At 43.3% G+C, this 15632-nt stretch overlaps 1 protein-coding gene across 1 annotated transcript in view; it reads right to left on the bottom strand.

Moving 5' to 3' along the window:
• GUCY2D (guanylate cyclase 2D, retinal) overlaps positions 1-15632 on the bottom strand; it is a 143794-nt gene that overhangs the window by 66983 nt on the left and 61179 nt on the right. The window contains exons 4-6 of the mRNA XM_082256558.1: positions 11824-12175; positions 7100-7184; positions 2941-3034 (exon numbers count right to left, since the gene is read on the bottom strand). Coding sequence (XP_082112684.1) covers positions 2941-3034; positions 7100-7184; positions 11824-12175 — 531 coding nt within the window. The remainder of the gene's footprint in view (positions 1-2940; positions 3035-7099; positions 7185-11823; positions 12176-15632) is intronic.

Below are 15632 nucleotides of genomic sequence, written 5' to 3' on the forward strand. Positions count from 1 at the left end.
GGCCCTAGGTGAATAACCTTATGTTTTTAAACAATACCTTCTTTTTGTCATTCACCTGACCATTCTGTCTTCTAAATATAACTCTGTACTGCTTATTTTTAATAATTCTACGAAGGCAAAGCTGCAATTTGGCTACTTAATTTATCCCCCCCCCCCCCCCCCCCCATGGTTGTTACAGAGATCGAACCCAGGTATTATAACCACTATGCTTTAACTAAGCCAACCGGCTTGAATTTGCAGGCCTAGCTATCTGTTAAATGTGAGCAAGTATGCACTGAATTGCATTTGCAGACTATGAAATGCTTGAAATGATTTTCTTTAGGCAACTTAGCAGCTGTTTCTCTAAGCAACAAGGCCAACACGTGTACCAGCTATCCAAAAATAGGCAAAAGTCACCACTCTGCCACATAGGAGACCTTCTGTTGCTACGGTACCACATCTGAATACAGGTCAGAAGGTTGTTCGAATTGCGTCAAGGTCAGGTGACTTTTGATAGTTGACTTCTTAGTTAAAGTTGTTTACAGAATAATTTAGAAGTTCTACAACTCTACTGTCTACAGCAGCCTTCCTAAACCCTTTTTTTATGGGGGAACCTTTAAAATAACTTTCCAGTCTCAGGTAACCCCTCCTAAAATTACTATATCTACAGTTTATGGTACATTAGTGTGATGGTCTGTGGGAAGAATGTCCCTTACATTGGTGGTCAGTGGGAAGAATGTTCCTTACATTGGTGATCAGTGGGAAGAATAGCTAGTGGAAAAAAATGTCCCTTACCTTGGTGGTCAGTGGGAAGAATGTCTCTGACATTGATGGTCAGTGGGAAGAATACTTTTGACATTGGTGATCAGTGGGAAGAATGTTCCTTACATTGGTGATCAGTGGGAAGAATTTTCCTTACATTGGTGGTCAGTGGGAAGAATGTTCCTTACATTGGCAGTCAGTGGGAAGAATGCTTCTTACATTGGTGGTCAGTGGGAAGAATGTTTCTTACATTGGTGGTCAGTGGGAAGAATGCCTCTTACATTGGTGGTCAGTGGGAAGAATGTTCCTTACATTGGTGGTCAGTGGGAAGAATGTTCCTTACATTGGCAGTCAGTGGGAAGAATGTTCCTTACATTGGTGGTCAGTGGGAAGAATGTTCCTTACATTGGTGGTCAGTGGGAAGAATGCTCCTTACATTGTGGCCAGTGGGAGGAATATCCCTAACATTGGTGGTCAGTGCTAAGAATGTTCCTTATACTGTATTTGTGGTATATTAGAAGAATATTCCTTACAATGGTGGTCAGTGGGAAGAATGCTTCTTACATTGGTGGCCAGTGGAAAAATCATCTATTACATTAACGGTCAGTGGGAAGAATGTTCTTTACATTAATTGTCAGTGGCAATAAAGCACCTTACATTGGTGGTCAGTGGAAAGAATGCTCCCTATATTGGTCAGTGGGCACAATGTCCCTTACATTGGTGGTAAATGGTAAGAATGTCTCTTACATTGATGGTCAGTGAGAAGAATGCTCCTTACATTGGTGGTCAGTGGGCATAATGTCCTTTACATTGATGGCCAGTGGGAAGAATATTCTTTACATATGTGGTCAATGGGAAGAATGTCCCTTAAAATGGTGGTCAGTGGAAAAAATGTCCTTTACATTGGTGGTCAGTGGGAAGAATGCTCCTTACATTGGTGGCCGGCGGAAAAATCATCCCTTACATTGATAGTAGGTGGAAAAAATGTCTCATACATTATTGGTCAGTGGGAAGAATGTTCCTTACATTGGCAGTCAGTGGGAATAATTTCCCCTACAATGGTGGCAAATAGGAAGAATGTCCCTTACATTTGTGGTCAGTGAGAAGAATGCCCTTTATAATGGTGGTCAGTGGGAAGAATGTTTCTGACATTGATGATCTGTGGGAAAATGCTCCTTACATTGGTGGTCAGTGGGAAGAAAGTTATTTACATTGATGGTCAGTGAGAAGAATCCCACTCTTACAGATAGCTAAAAAGATCATTGGTGTCATTGGCTACTTATCTGTGAGACAGAAATTGCTCAAGGAACCAGTAGCAACCTCTGAAGGAACTATGGTTGAGAAAGGCTGATCTACAGTAAGCAGGATACAATGGTAGATATACCTTATATTCTGTATTTCCACTCTGTTCCTGTCGAACTGGGAGTTCATTTTGCACAACCTGTATTGTGTATAATGTTCACTTCCCCATCTAAATTCTTCTTTGCAGAAACACATCTTGTGTTTGTGATCAACACTATTGGAGGGTTCTTGTGTGCCATCAGCTTTACACCTTTATGAAAATTCACCTACCTCTCTGCTCATATATATTTATTTGCTAAAAAACACTATACGTTTCCTTTAAAGTGAATGAGCATCAACTAATACCTATAAAGTATATTAATATTATAACTATATTGAGCTCTCTATCCAACAGGCATTTTTTAATAAAGCAGTTAAAATTTACATGGAATAGAATGCTTTTTTTCCACTGCTGAAAAGCATTAACAGAAAATATTCTTATACCATTTCTTTTTAATATGAATAAAACAAGGACAATGTTTTTTTTTTTATTTTTAGTCCCTAAAAAAATAATATATATTATACTGCCTTTAATGTTTTAATCCTACATAGCAATACTTTTTGCAAACTTTTTTTTTTTTTTTTTTTCAGTTTTGAGTAGGGGAGGGCTACAACCACTGTCGGTTTTATTTTTGCCATTTGTGTCTTATTTGGCACCATCACCTATGAGATTCTGTTGGGCAGGCTTCTGTGTTAAGAAGGGTACAGTGGGTCCTATCTGTTTTGTCAGATTGACAACTCTGGTGAGTTTGTTATTGGAGGGTTCAACTGAGCTTTGACAAAACAGGGAGCAATAAAATTTGATTGATGACTTATTTTCCCTATTCCCTGAACCTCCCACCAGCCATTGAGTCTAACCTTTTTGCTCTGCGTGTGGATAAATACCAAGTCCTCCATGTTTAGTATAATTTTATTGGGACCTCTCATAAGTTTTGCTTGCTGAAGCCTTCTCCTAAAATAAAACAAAAAAACACAAGATTAAAATGGAAAATGTACTTGATTAATTTGACATTTGAGCTTTGTCTGATATGCACATTGTTCTAATACTGTATTAGGTTCAAAGTTGCCTGTCTCGAAGATCTGCCCTAGAAATGATTTGTTCCCAGGAATGACCTCAGTTTGTTTTCCCCAACATCACATCCCATTTTCCACTTTGGTTGTTTGCTATGCTTCCATCCATAGGTGTGCAATATTGAGTTGGTCCACATTTTGCAGCTATAACAGCTTCAACTCTTCTGGGAAGGCTGTCCACAAGGTTTAGGAGTGTCTATGGGAATGTTTGACCATTCTTCCAGAAGCGCATTTGTGAGGTCAGGCACTGATGTTGGACAAGAAGGCCTGGCTTGCAGTCTCCACTATAATTTATCTCAAAGGTGTTCTATTGGGTTGAGGTAAGGACTCGGTGCAGGCCAGTCAAGTTCCTTCCCCCCAAATCTGCTCATCCATGTCTTTATGGACCTTGCTTTGTGCAGTGGTGCGCAGTCATGTTGGAACAAGAAGGGGCCATCCCAAAACTGCTCCCACAAAGTTGGGAGCATGAAATTGTCCAAAATGTCTTGGTATGCTGAAGCCTTAAGAGTTCCCTTCACTGGAACTAAGGGTCCAATCCCAACCGCTAAAAATCAACCCCACACCACAATCCTCCCTCCACCAAATCTTTTGCTTCCATGGCACAAAGCAAGGTCCATAAAGACACAGATGAGCGAGTTTGGGGTGGAGGAACTTGACTGGCCTGCACAGAGTCCTGACCTCAACCTGATAGAAGACCTTTGGGATGAATTAGAGTGCAGAATATGAGCCAGGCCTTCTCTCCATTATCAGTGCCTGACCTCACAAATGCGCTTCTGGAAGAATGGTCAAACATTCCCATAGACACACTCCTAAACCTTGTGGACAGCCTTCTCAGAAGAGTTGAAGTTGTTATAGCTGCAAAGGGTGGGCCAACTCAATATTGAACCCAACAGACTAAGACTGGGATGCCATTAAAGTTCATGTGTGTGTAAAAGCAGGCGTCCCACCCAAATACTTTTGGTAATATAGTGTGTGTATGTGTATATATATATATATATATATATATATATATATATATATATATATATTGTATATACTGTATATGAATGGCGGCATTTTGCAAGCGCTCCACCACTGCATGCAGTGCAGAGTTCAAGCGGTTAAAGGGGCAGTGTGGAGGTAATAAAACGCCTCCTCACCACCTCTCAAATGCTCTCTGAAGGGCAATCTGCATGCTGATAGCTCTTTAGAAACTAAAGCACATGTGAATGAGCCCCTATATATTCCATGTCTGTGGTAAAGGGCAGCTCAAGCAAAACCTCATGCCTTTTACAATGCTCGACTGTTGCTAAACAGCAGGTGCACCTCACTGAGCACAAAGTTGTCTCACACATAAGTGGTAAATAATATGCATTTCTGCTCAACTCTATAGATTTACAGGATGCCCTTGGATGGGTAAAACAAATAGAAAGCTGTCCTATGAAGTCAGAGATACATGGAGGACAAGCAGAGTGCACTGCCACGGACTGCCAGGGATTCTGTAGCCGCCGTAAGCTGGAACTACCAAGGCATCATCAGATAATGCAGTCTCCTGCCTGCTTCCTCCGCAGCCAGTGGCTACAGTCCTCACAGTGACATGATCTGATTGAACAATTGTCAATGAACACACAGAGCATGGCTCAGGATCAAGCCTGCACGAGTTCCCCCATAGCAAGTGGCTTGCTATGGGGGCACTCAGAAGAAGGGAGGAGTCAAGATCACTGGATGCTCAGGCGTTTGTCTAAAGTGTTTCTGATCATTCATCTGGAGCCAAATGTCGTATAGGGTAGCAGTATTTCCAGCATTACTAGATGTAGCACCCTCCCAGATAAGCTGCTAGCAAGGAGTAGCACATTTTAGCTTGGTGGCTCTGCTGTAATCAGTGGAGCAGTGGGTGATTGTTTAAGGCTGCTCTGGGCTCTACAGGCGGAAAATTTGATTGCTTCCCCCTATCTTCTGGAGATTTCCAAAATATTGTGGGTGGGAGAGTCAGATAAGCAGCCTGAATATTTATGCAGCTCCAGCCAATTACTTGGGGGGTGTGCCCCGATGGTGGCTGGGGAGTGCATAAATAGTTTGGAGCCCCAGAGAGCAGGGTCTCTTTTTCTGAAGGAGAGGTTCCTGACCATCCTGCTGAGGGTTTTGCCTGGCTCTTTATGTTTCCAGCTGTGCTTGGCGGGAGGGCAGGGGGTGTGGAAATCCTTCTACAAGTCCTTTGGGAGCCAAAGAAGAGTGCCACTGAGGATCTGATCCAGAGGCGTAACTAGAACCTTCAGGGCCCTGGTGCAAGAAACCATGAAGGGCCCCCCAGACCCCTGGCCGGGACCCTTCCTTTCAAGCCTGGGGCTCTTCCCACTGATCCTGTGGCCTTTTACTCTCGTTGTGGGGCCCTTTATCACGGTCCGGCAGCGGGACCCTTTCACAAGTTCTGCAGTGGGCCCCCTTCCTGCCATCTTGGGGACTCCCCACGGTGGTGGAATGCCAGGGCCCGGTCGCAAGTGTGACCTTTGTGATCCTGGAATTTCACTCACTGGTGTCAGTAGTTTTTATTTTTTGGTATTTTAATTGTATTATTTCTTATCATTTTATTTTATTTTTTTACAATGTCACTGACTATGACTCTGTCCATTCAGAAAAGGAAGGAGCTGGTAAATTACACATTTACCGACCCCTTCCTGGTTCTCTATTGTGACACATCCCCCGCAGCAGCCAGCAGGAGAGTGGAGGGAGCACAGTGGGGTGGGGGGGGGTACCAGGGGAGCACACAGGGGCCCAGAGACAGCAGAATACAAGTAAACTGGATAGGAGGGGGGGCGGGGGCAGCATACAGAGGAACCAATCTCCTCCATTTTCCTCCTGCAGCTACAGGGGGAAAAGGAGGACAGTGATTTCTCTACATGCTGCCCCCCCCCCCCCTATCCAGGTGTACAGGGGAGCCACACAGGCCCCCTGGAGCATGGGGCCCGGTTGCAATTGCAACCCCTGCAACCCCTGTAGTTACACCCCTGATCTGATCTGGGAACTTTACAGAGGAGTCTGCCTGCCTGAGTCTGAGAGTCACAGTGTCCAAGCCCTGTGGACACTGTGAGTAGAGACCTAGGGGAGGAGGATATCATTGACTGTTACTGCTGTTAACCCCTACTACACTGAGTTTAAGGTTTGCCTGTCCTGGGACATTGCTAATGGTGTACCAGCGCTGCCCACTTTATGTCCTATTGCTTGAAGGACTGCATTAGGGAGTCTCTGCCAAAGGAAGAGTGTCCTCACATTCCTGTTTGTGTTCTGGAGTATCCCACAGCTCCCCAAACCCCATCCAAGTTAATCTGCAATAAATGTATAAAAAATGGCAACCCTAGACCAGTGATGGTGAACCTTGGCACCCCAGATGTTTTGGAACTACATTTCCCTTGATGTTCATGCACACTGTAGTGTAGTTGAGCATCATGGGAAATGTAGTTCCAAAACATCTGGGGTGCCAAGGTTCGCCATCACTGCCCTAGACTGGGTCTGAGCCAAAGGAGTGAAAGTTACTGTTTGCCTGGCTGTTGCTGCACTAGTGGGAAGAGAACCTGGGGCAAAATGGCAGAACCAGTCAGAAGGTCTGTGCTATATCTCTTTCCTGTCAATAATTGTTAAGGAAGTGGCAGGTCCCTAGAAACCAGGGACATCACCCAGCCCCATTCATTTACTAAATGTGCTTTAAACCTATTTTACTGTAGGATCATAATGGTTGTAGTTGGGATCTCTGAACTTCCATTGACTACTAAGTTCCTGCAAAGGTTGCTTTGAAGAGCTGCCGTAATTAAAGCCCAGGGATCAGTATGATCAGAAGCAGGCTGGCAAATGGAAGCCTATGTATTTTTTAAAACCCACAACCATTATTTCCTTGTTGACTACGGACCAGCAACGTCTTATGTGCAAACACATACACATAGTTAAGCCATCATAGGTGACAGCAAGGTCCTACCTTATGTAGAAGGCGAGTGACCCTCCAGAAACAAGGAAGCTTGCAACGAGGATGAAGAGCAGGAACACAAAGGCCGGGTCCACACCTGTCAGTAAAATTAGGGGTAATTAACCAACTTATTTGGATAGGCATTTTCTTTCACCAGAAACATTATCTTCCAACAGTTTCCTTTCACTTCCAGATAAATTGTTGCAATATTTTAGCTAAATTCACCCAACAAAATTTATTGTGCATATAAATTTGAACATTTAGAAAGATCTTTCCTGACACCAACATGGCACCATATATGTGATATAATAGGCATAAAAATCTGCGTTAACTATTAAAAGTTCTAAATACCCCAGACTATATAAATGTATTTTCAAATGTTCTCAATCTATCCAAGTCCAATGTAGACCAAAGATTTCAACACCGTCCTCTCTTGTTTTGAATCCCTTGTAATGCTTCACTCAAGAAGGTGAATAATCTAAAAAAAAAAAAAGAAATGCCATATAGTGTAGTATGTCTAACCCAACTTGTGTATCAACAATGCGTTTATAATGTGCTTACATCACAACCATAAAAAACATCTCCACTGGATCATAAGACGTGTTCTTATATATGTACCCTTATGTGACGGTACTCACTGTCACCGGGAGTGAAAGGCAGATACTTAATGGTTTGGATTGCTTCAAGTGGGACAGTAATATTTGTCAGCAATATCTCTCAAGAAATATGAAGATTTAATCCCACTTTACACTGTGAGACCTATAGCCTGTTGCCATGAAATCTGACTCCTAAATAATCATAGCAATATGTAGATGTGTATTCCATGTACTTCAATGTAGGAGAAAGACAGCCCATAGACATATATATATTATGTTCCGAATGGAGGAAAAACGGACATACGAAACGCCTGTGTGAAAGGACCCAAAGGCACAGAGGAAAAGCTGCACTGGAATTTCATAGAAGGCTATATATGTGAGAAATATGAGGGTAAGGGTACATATATAAGAACACGTCTTGTGATCCAGTGAAGATTTTTTTTTTATGATTGTGATGTAAGCACTAAGCACATTATAAACGCATTGTTGATACACAAGTTGGATTAGACATACTACACTATATGGCATTTCTTTTTTTTTAGATTATTCACCTTCTTGAGTGAAGCATTACAAGGGATTCATAACCAGAGAGGACGGTGTTGAAATCTTTGGTCTACATTGGACTTGGAAAGATTGAGAACATTTGGAAAGACATTTATATGGAATGGGGTATTTAGAACTTTTAATAGTTAGCTCTGATTTTTATGTCTATTGTATTTCTCCACTGGGATTGTGCGGTCCTTTCAGCTGCTGCTAAAGTTAAAGAATACATTGGGATAGTCCCTAGTGCACTAAATTGCAAAAAAATATATGTGATATATATAGCCCTGCACCCACTGCATATCCACCAACAGGACCGGTTTAAATCTATAAAAGGAAAGAGTGTGACCTCCCCCCTTTCCTCTTTTTTGTCTTCAAGAGCAACACCCGCAAGACTGTTATGTTAAGGATAAGCCCCTCACCCAGTGTCGGGACAAGGTCATCCAGCGCCCAGGGCAAGGATGCCAAACTGCGCCCCCCTTACCTTTGGGTTAGGGTCAAGGCGCGCCCCCCCCCTCTAATTCCTGCCTGCATACCTGTGACCCCCGGCCTGTGATTGACCTTGCTCCTGTCTTATGCCTTTGTACCTCACTGCCAGATTGTTTATCGACTTCCGCTTTTATTCTGACACTGCTTCCGTTTCACGTTCCTGTACCCACGCAGCCCGGCTGTTGATGACTCCTTGGCTTGTGTTCCGGCTTCGTTCCTGCCTTTTTTATCCAGCATCACGGAGTTCCAGTTCCAGGTGCTCATCCGGTGATCCACGGGCATCGGTCTCCTATCAAGGCGCGGCCAGTGCCACCTGCTATACCGGCCCTCATGCCACTCTGTGCACCACACCACCTGACATCTCTACCAGGGGTGTTGGACAGGAGGTGCAAGAGAAGCCGCCTCTACAGCTCGATCTCCACCAGGTACATGATACTCAGGCTCTCAGTGGCTCACTGAGAGGCTGAGCCGGGTGTCGGTCCAGGCATCTGGCGGATCCCGACTCTGTGGTCACGATGACGCAGTGCTTGGACCAACTCCTGTGACATCAGCAGAGAGCAGACTTCAGCCCGCCCTCTGCTGAAAACAGGTCGCAGGAGTGCAGAACGAACTGCAATCCTGTCATCCATAGGGGATGTACAACCAAACGAGCTTTCCCTGTACATCCCCTTTAAGTCATTGTTTTCTATTGAAGGATTGTTGAAAGGGGTTAAAACAATACAAAGGAGAGAAAGCGCACATCTGCCCTGGTGTAATACAGTTTATTAGGAGCAACAAATATAAAACCTTCATCCAATACACTCTTATTATGCAGGCAAGAAAAAGCATCTCGCATTCAAGTTTTCAAGTGAGTACCCAGGAGGGTCTTCAAAGGCTTTGACATGCTGCATATTGTGAGGACATTGGAAGCATTACCTGCACAGGGCTGCTGATAAGGGAGTACAGCCAGCCCTCCTGTACTGGGCCCAGGCTCCATCAGTTCAATAGGGGGCCTGGGCACCTGCTGAGCAAGAGGGCCGGCTGTACTGTCTTATTGCAGACACTGATCCTCTCCTTCCTCCCCCTGCAGTGCTGCCAGCTTCTCCTCCTCCTTCTCCCACTGGCTGCACTGCAAGGGGATTCCATTTTCTGTCCAGATCCCCTGTGTGTCCCTTTCCCTTAAAGTGCTGCTGCCTTCCCTCCTCTCCCCTCGTCAGCTGCTATGGGCACACAGGGAGATGTTTCAGGATGGAGAGGGGTGCATGGATTGGTAAATATGTAATTTACTGGCCCCTTCCTTTCCTGAATGGACACAGTGAGCAATCAGTACTAATCACTCCTGTGTTCATTTATCACTAAAGCATAGTAAACTGCATGTACTATGCTTTAGTTTGTAAATGAGCAGGAAGCCTTAGAGTGCTTCGCATTCATTAATCTGTGCAGCTGAGGCTGCAGACAGAGGGACTGATAAATCGATGTCTCTTCGGCCAGTAGGCTGGTAGGCTGTATGGGGCCCCGTGATTTCTAACAGCAGCCCTGTACCTGCATAAGGTGAGTGTATTGGATGAAGTTTTTTTTTCGTGGCTCCTAATAAACTGTATTACACCAGGGCTGATGTACAAATCTGCAGTGCCCCATTGCTTGTATATTCCTTCCTAGTGAGATATTAGGGTAGATTTACTCAAGGGAAGTATACTGTACACTTTGCAAGTGCAGTTGATCAATAACTTAATAAATGAGGAGAATGGCTTTCATCATCCAATCATGTGGAAAAGCCCTGTGGCCATCATAAAAAAAAAAATTTGAAAGATTTATGAGCTTAGAAATTTTCTTTTTTTTTTTTTTTTTTTTTTACAGAATTCTGAGTTTGAAAGTCAGAATTCTGAAATTAAAAGTCAGAAGTCTGACTTTCAAAGTCAGAATTCTGAGATTACAAGTTTGGACCATGCTAAAATGTATTAAACACAATTCTGAGATTAAAAGTCAGAATTCTGACTTTCAAAGTCAGAATTCTGAGATTACAAGTTTGGACCATGCTAAAATTTATTAAACACAATTCTGACATTAAAAGTCAGAATTCTGACTTTCAAAGTCAGAATTCTGAGATTACAAATTTGGACCATGCTAAAATGTATTTATTATTACTTTTAAAGTCAGAATTCTAACTTTTAATCTCAGAATTCTGACTTTTCTGACTTTTAAATTTAGAATTCTGACTTTTTAAACTCAGAATTCTGACTTTTAAATTTAGAATTCTGACTTTTAATCTCACAATTGTGTTTAATAAGTTTTAGCATGGTCCAAACTTGTAATCTCTGAATTCTGACTTTCAAACTCAGAATTCTGACTTTCAAACTCAGAATACTGTAAAAAAAAAAAAAAAAATTTAAGCTCAGAAATCTTTTAAAAAAAACATATATGATGGCCCCAGAGCTCTTCCATACATGTGCAAGCAAAAATGTTTTTTTTTTTTTTTTTTTCTTGCATGTGTTCGGGTATTCTTTTCAAAGTAAAGCTTCACCTCATTTACTTGCAGAGCGCACAGTCTATTTGCCTTTAGTAAATCAACCCCATTGTATTCTGACAGGGGGGACTCCATGAGACTCTCGAGAAATATTTTCCAACAAGCTCATCTGACAGAAGTAATTTGTTAGGCTGACTTCTGTCAAGGGGGAGTGGCCACACATGGATCAAAATTCAGTCGGTCCTTTCTGAACTGACCACATTGTGATCCATCTATAGCCAGCTTAATTTGCTTTAAAGGTTAAATATATTTGGGTCTTAACTCATCAAAAATGTATCATTACAGTTTTTTCTTGTGCCAAAAATATTAATTTGCTGAAAAATATTTTTCTGTTTCTCCTACACTGAAAACAGCCAAGGAAATTTTTCGAAGCTGTAAAATGCTGGATGTACCACTGTATGTTCCTTCCTGACTTTTGGCATGATACTATCACGTTGTTAAAAATACAAAAAATTAAAAATGTGTTACATTTAGGACAATGTTTTTAAATTTTGGTAAGCCAAGATCCAAAATATGAATGAGTCTTGCTAATATAAAAGTTTATTTCTTTGGTTGGGAGATAAGAAATACATAACAGTTGCATGCCAATTTTCACCATAGCCTCCTACCTCCAATGCAGATTGAGCTTCGGTCAAACCAACAGTCAGAATCAGTTCCTGGGTGGTGGTTGAAGGGGTAGTGGATTTTCCTCAGATAATGAAGGTGTCCCGTAGCTGGATTAATGGTGTACACAGGGGTCAATATCCTGCTTTCCCCATCCGTATCCAGAATTACGAAGGGCGTCTGGGCATCTCCATCTTCATCCAATACGAGCGGGAACCCAAAGCCCTCCAACTGTAAGTTCTGAGAATGTCGTTCTATGGAAGCAACTGTCACTTTCTGTCCTAATCTGTAGGCCTTCTCAATAACCCTGGCCATGAGGTAGATGGAGTTGTAGATGGTTGCAAAGAGTGGAGATACCTAGGAATAAAAATCAACCAATTACTATACAGGAAAAGGCGCCTCTTTCCCTCTCCCCCTACAGAAACCGGCCTATTATGCCTAAAGATCATTGGGTTCTAAATCTAAATTGAACAATCAATGTGCAATATTTGCTATTGTTGCTTCCTTCAGATATGAGACCCATTTTCTTGTGTATACAGTAATGTGGTTTTGCCAATTTTTTGTTATTCTTGAAGTTCACAGACAGAATTTATCTTTTTATTTTATACTGTCTTAGGGCTTGTGCACAGCAGCAAATGTAGGTTGCTTTCGGGTGAATTTGTTATGCATTTGAAATCAGTTTGAATTGTTTCTGAGTTCTATTTTTTCAGGTTTATCTGGCCTGAAGTTGAAATCCTTATAACCTGTAGATGACCTCCTGACCTGTAGCTGGCCTCCTACTAACCTGCAGATGACCTCCTACTAACCTGCAGATGACCTCCTACTAACCTGCAGATGACCTCCTACTAACCTGAAGATGACCTCCTACTAACCTGCAGATGACCTCCTACTAACCTGCAGATGACCTCCTACTAACCTGAAGATGACCTCCTACTAACCTGAAGATGACCTCCTACTAACCTGAAGATGACCTCCTACTAACCTGCAGATGACCTCCTACTAACCTGAAGATGACCTCCTACTAACCTGCAGTTGACATTTTTCTTAACTGCAGTTGACCTCCTAATCTGCTGTTGGGCTCCTTTTAACACGTGACTGTCCTCCTTCTCACATGAAGTTGACCTCCTTCTAACCTACAGCTGACTTCCTTCAGACCTGTAGTTGACCTGCTTATAATCTGCAGTCAACCACCTTCTGACTTGCAGTTGTCCTCCTTCTGACCTGCAGTTTACCTTTACATAGTTACATAGTTACATAGTTAGTGAGGTTGAAAAAAGACATCAGTCCATCCAGTTCAACCTATAATGTGTGTGTGTGTTTGCTGCTAACTGTACATTGTTTACCCCTGTATGTTGTGGTCTCTAAGGTGCCCATCTAATAGTTTTTTGAAACTATCAATGCTCCCTGCTGATACCACTGCTTGAGGAAGAGAATTCCACATCCTTACCGCTCTTACAGTGAAGAACCCCTTACGCACTTTAAGGTTAAATCGCCTTTCCTCAAGTTTTAGTGAGTGGCCACGTGTCTTATTGTATCTCCTTTCTCTGAATAGTTTGTTCCTTATGCTCGGGTCCCCAGTACAGTATTTGTACATTGATATCATATCTCCCCTCAATCGTCTTTTGTTGGCTTTGCTTGCAGCGGCTTGGCACTGCATGCCACTGCCAAGCCTGTTGTCTACCAGTACCCCCAGGTCCTTTTCCATCCTAGACTCACCCAGAGGTTCCCCCCTAGCAGGGCTGTCTTTTCCATTGGGCACGCCCGGCGGTTGCCCGGGGGCCCCACTTGCCAAGGGGCCCCACACACATGGACATGGTGGCAATTACTGTCAACATGCCTGAGGCCAGAATCCAGATTACCTGGTGGTCTAGGGCCCCCCGTTGTCCGCCGGGCCCCGACCCCCCCGTTGTTGTCCGCCGGTGGCTCGAGTCTCAGTCTGTTGTCTGCACTGCACACTGGTTGCTAAGGCCAGGCCGATTGGCATCTAGCAACCAGTGACGTTAGCAGAGCAGACCCATGATGCACAGCGGAGGAGGATCCTCCTCGTCGGCTCGTCCTCCTCTAAGCACCTAGAAGACTGGCTCCGCCTCCACCCAACTTCTCCCTTCATGTGCACTTGTGCAGCCGTTGTGAAAGGTAAGGCAGCCAGCTGCCAGGCTGCTTGATTTTCTTTTTTTTTTTCACACTCTCTCTCTCCATCGATCGACACAAGAGACAACTACCTGGAGGATATACCTTACTATATATTGGTCCCTGTAATATGTATATAGTAAGGTATATATCCTCCAGGTAGTAGTTGTACTCTCTTGTAGTATATAGTATTCCCTGTAATGTGTAAATAGTCTATATACATATTACGGGGAACACTATATACTACAAGAGACTACAACTACTACCTGGAGGATATATACCTTACTATATACATATTACAGGGAACACTATATACTACAAGAGACTCTTGTAGTATATAGTGTTCCCTGTAATATGTATATAGTAAGGTATATACTCCAGGTAGTTGTACTCTCTTGTAGTATATTCTCGTGGGTGATTGTGTAGGCAGGGGGCCCCAGTGCACTGCATTGCCCAGGGGCCTATAAGGCTCTTAAGATGGCACTGCCCCCTAGTGAGTAGCTTGCTTTCTGGTTTCTGGCCCCCAGGTGCATTACTTTACATTTTTCAACATTAAACCTCATCTGCCATGTAGTTGCCCACCCCATTATTTTGTTCAGGTCCGCTTGTAAGGTTTCCACATCCTGCATAGAAGATATTGGCATGCCTAGTTTAGTATCATCTGTACCTCCTTTTAACTAGCATCTCCTTTATTTAAGACCTACAGTTGACTTCCTTCTAATCTGCAAATGACCTCCATTGACCTGGTAGCTGAATTCTTTCTGACCTGCAGTTGTCCTCGTTCTGATCTGCAGTTGTGCTCCTTTTAACCTGCAGATAAATTGCCTTCTGACTCATAGTTGTTCTCTGCCAGACCTGAAGTTATCCTCCTGATCTTCAGCTGTCCCCCAGACCTGCACTTGACCTTCTTCTGATCCACAGATGAACTCTTCCCATGATGCTTGAAGTAAAATCTCCCCAATGTGAAAAAAAAGTGGCAAAAACAAGGATTTACCAATTTTTTTACATGAACGTTAAAATATCCAGGGATGAGGCTCACCTCTCATCTTTGCCTTTTTTTCCCCCCTTTTCTTTCAGAGTTTTTTGCAGAAGCTAAGGACACGATATGCTTTTGGCACTTTTCCACTGCAAGTACCGGCTCGGCTCCACTTGGCCCTGCTTGGCTCGGTTTGGTTTTCCACTGCATGGTACCGCATGGTACGGTGTTGGAACGGTTCGGTAACGGTATGGTTTGGTATGGTTTGCTTTTCCACTAAAAGTAAGTGGGTGGGATAACAACGATTCTCTGACCAATCAGTGGCTAGTAGTGACAAACAGTCAAGGCTGCATACAAAGGATTCTGGGATATGGTACCGGTACGGCCCTCTTGGAACCACAACCAAGGTGGTACTGTTTAAGCAAGCCGTACCGTTTGGTTCCATGTAGTGGAAAAGCACCGCCGTACCGTACCATACCGAACCATTCCAACACCGTACCATGCGGTACCATGCAGTGGAAAAGCGCAAAAGCGAGCCGAACCGTTCGGTTCCATGCAGTGGAAAAGCGCCATTTGTTTATGTTCAACTGTCTGCAGTCTTCACTTATCTACGGAACAATGGGGTTGATTTACTAAAACTGGAGAGTGCAAAATCTGGGGCAGCTGTGCATGGGAGCCAATCAACTTCTAACTTCAGCTTGTTCAATT

This window comes from Pelophylax lessonae, assembly GCF_965119305.1.
Source record: "Pelophylax lessonae genome assembly, chromosome: 4".
In the NCBI taxonomy this organism is placed as follows: Eukaryota; Metazoa; Chordata; class Amphibia; order Anura; family Ranidae; genus Pelophylax; species Pelophylax lessonae.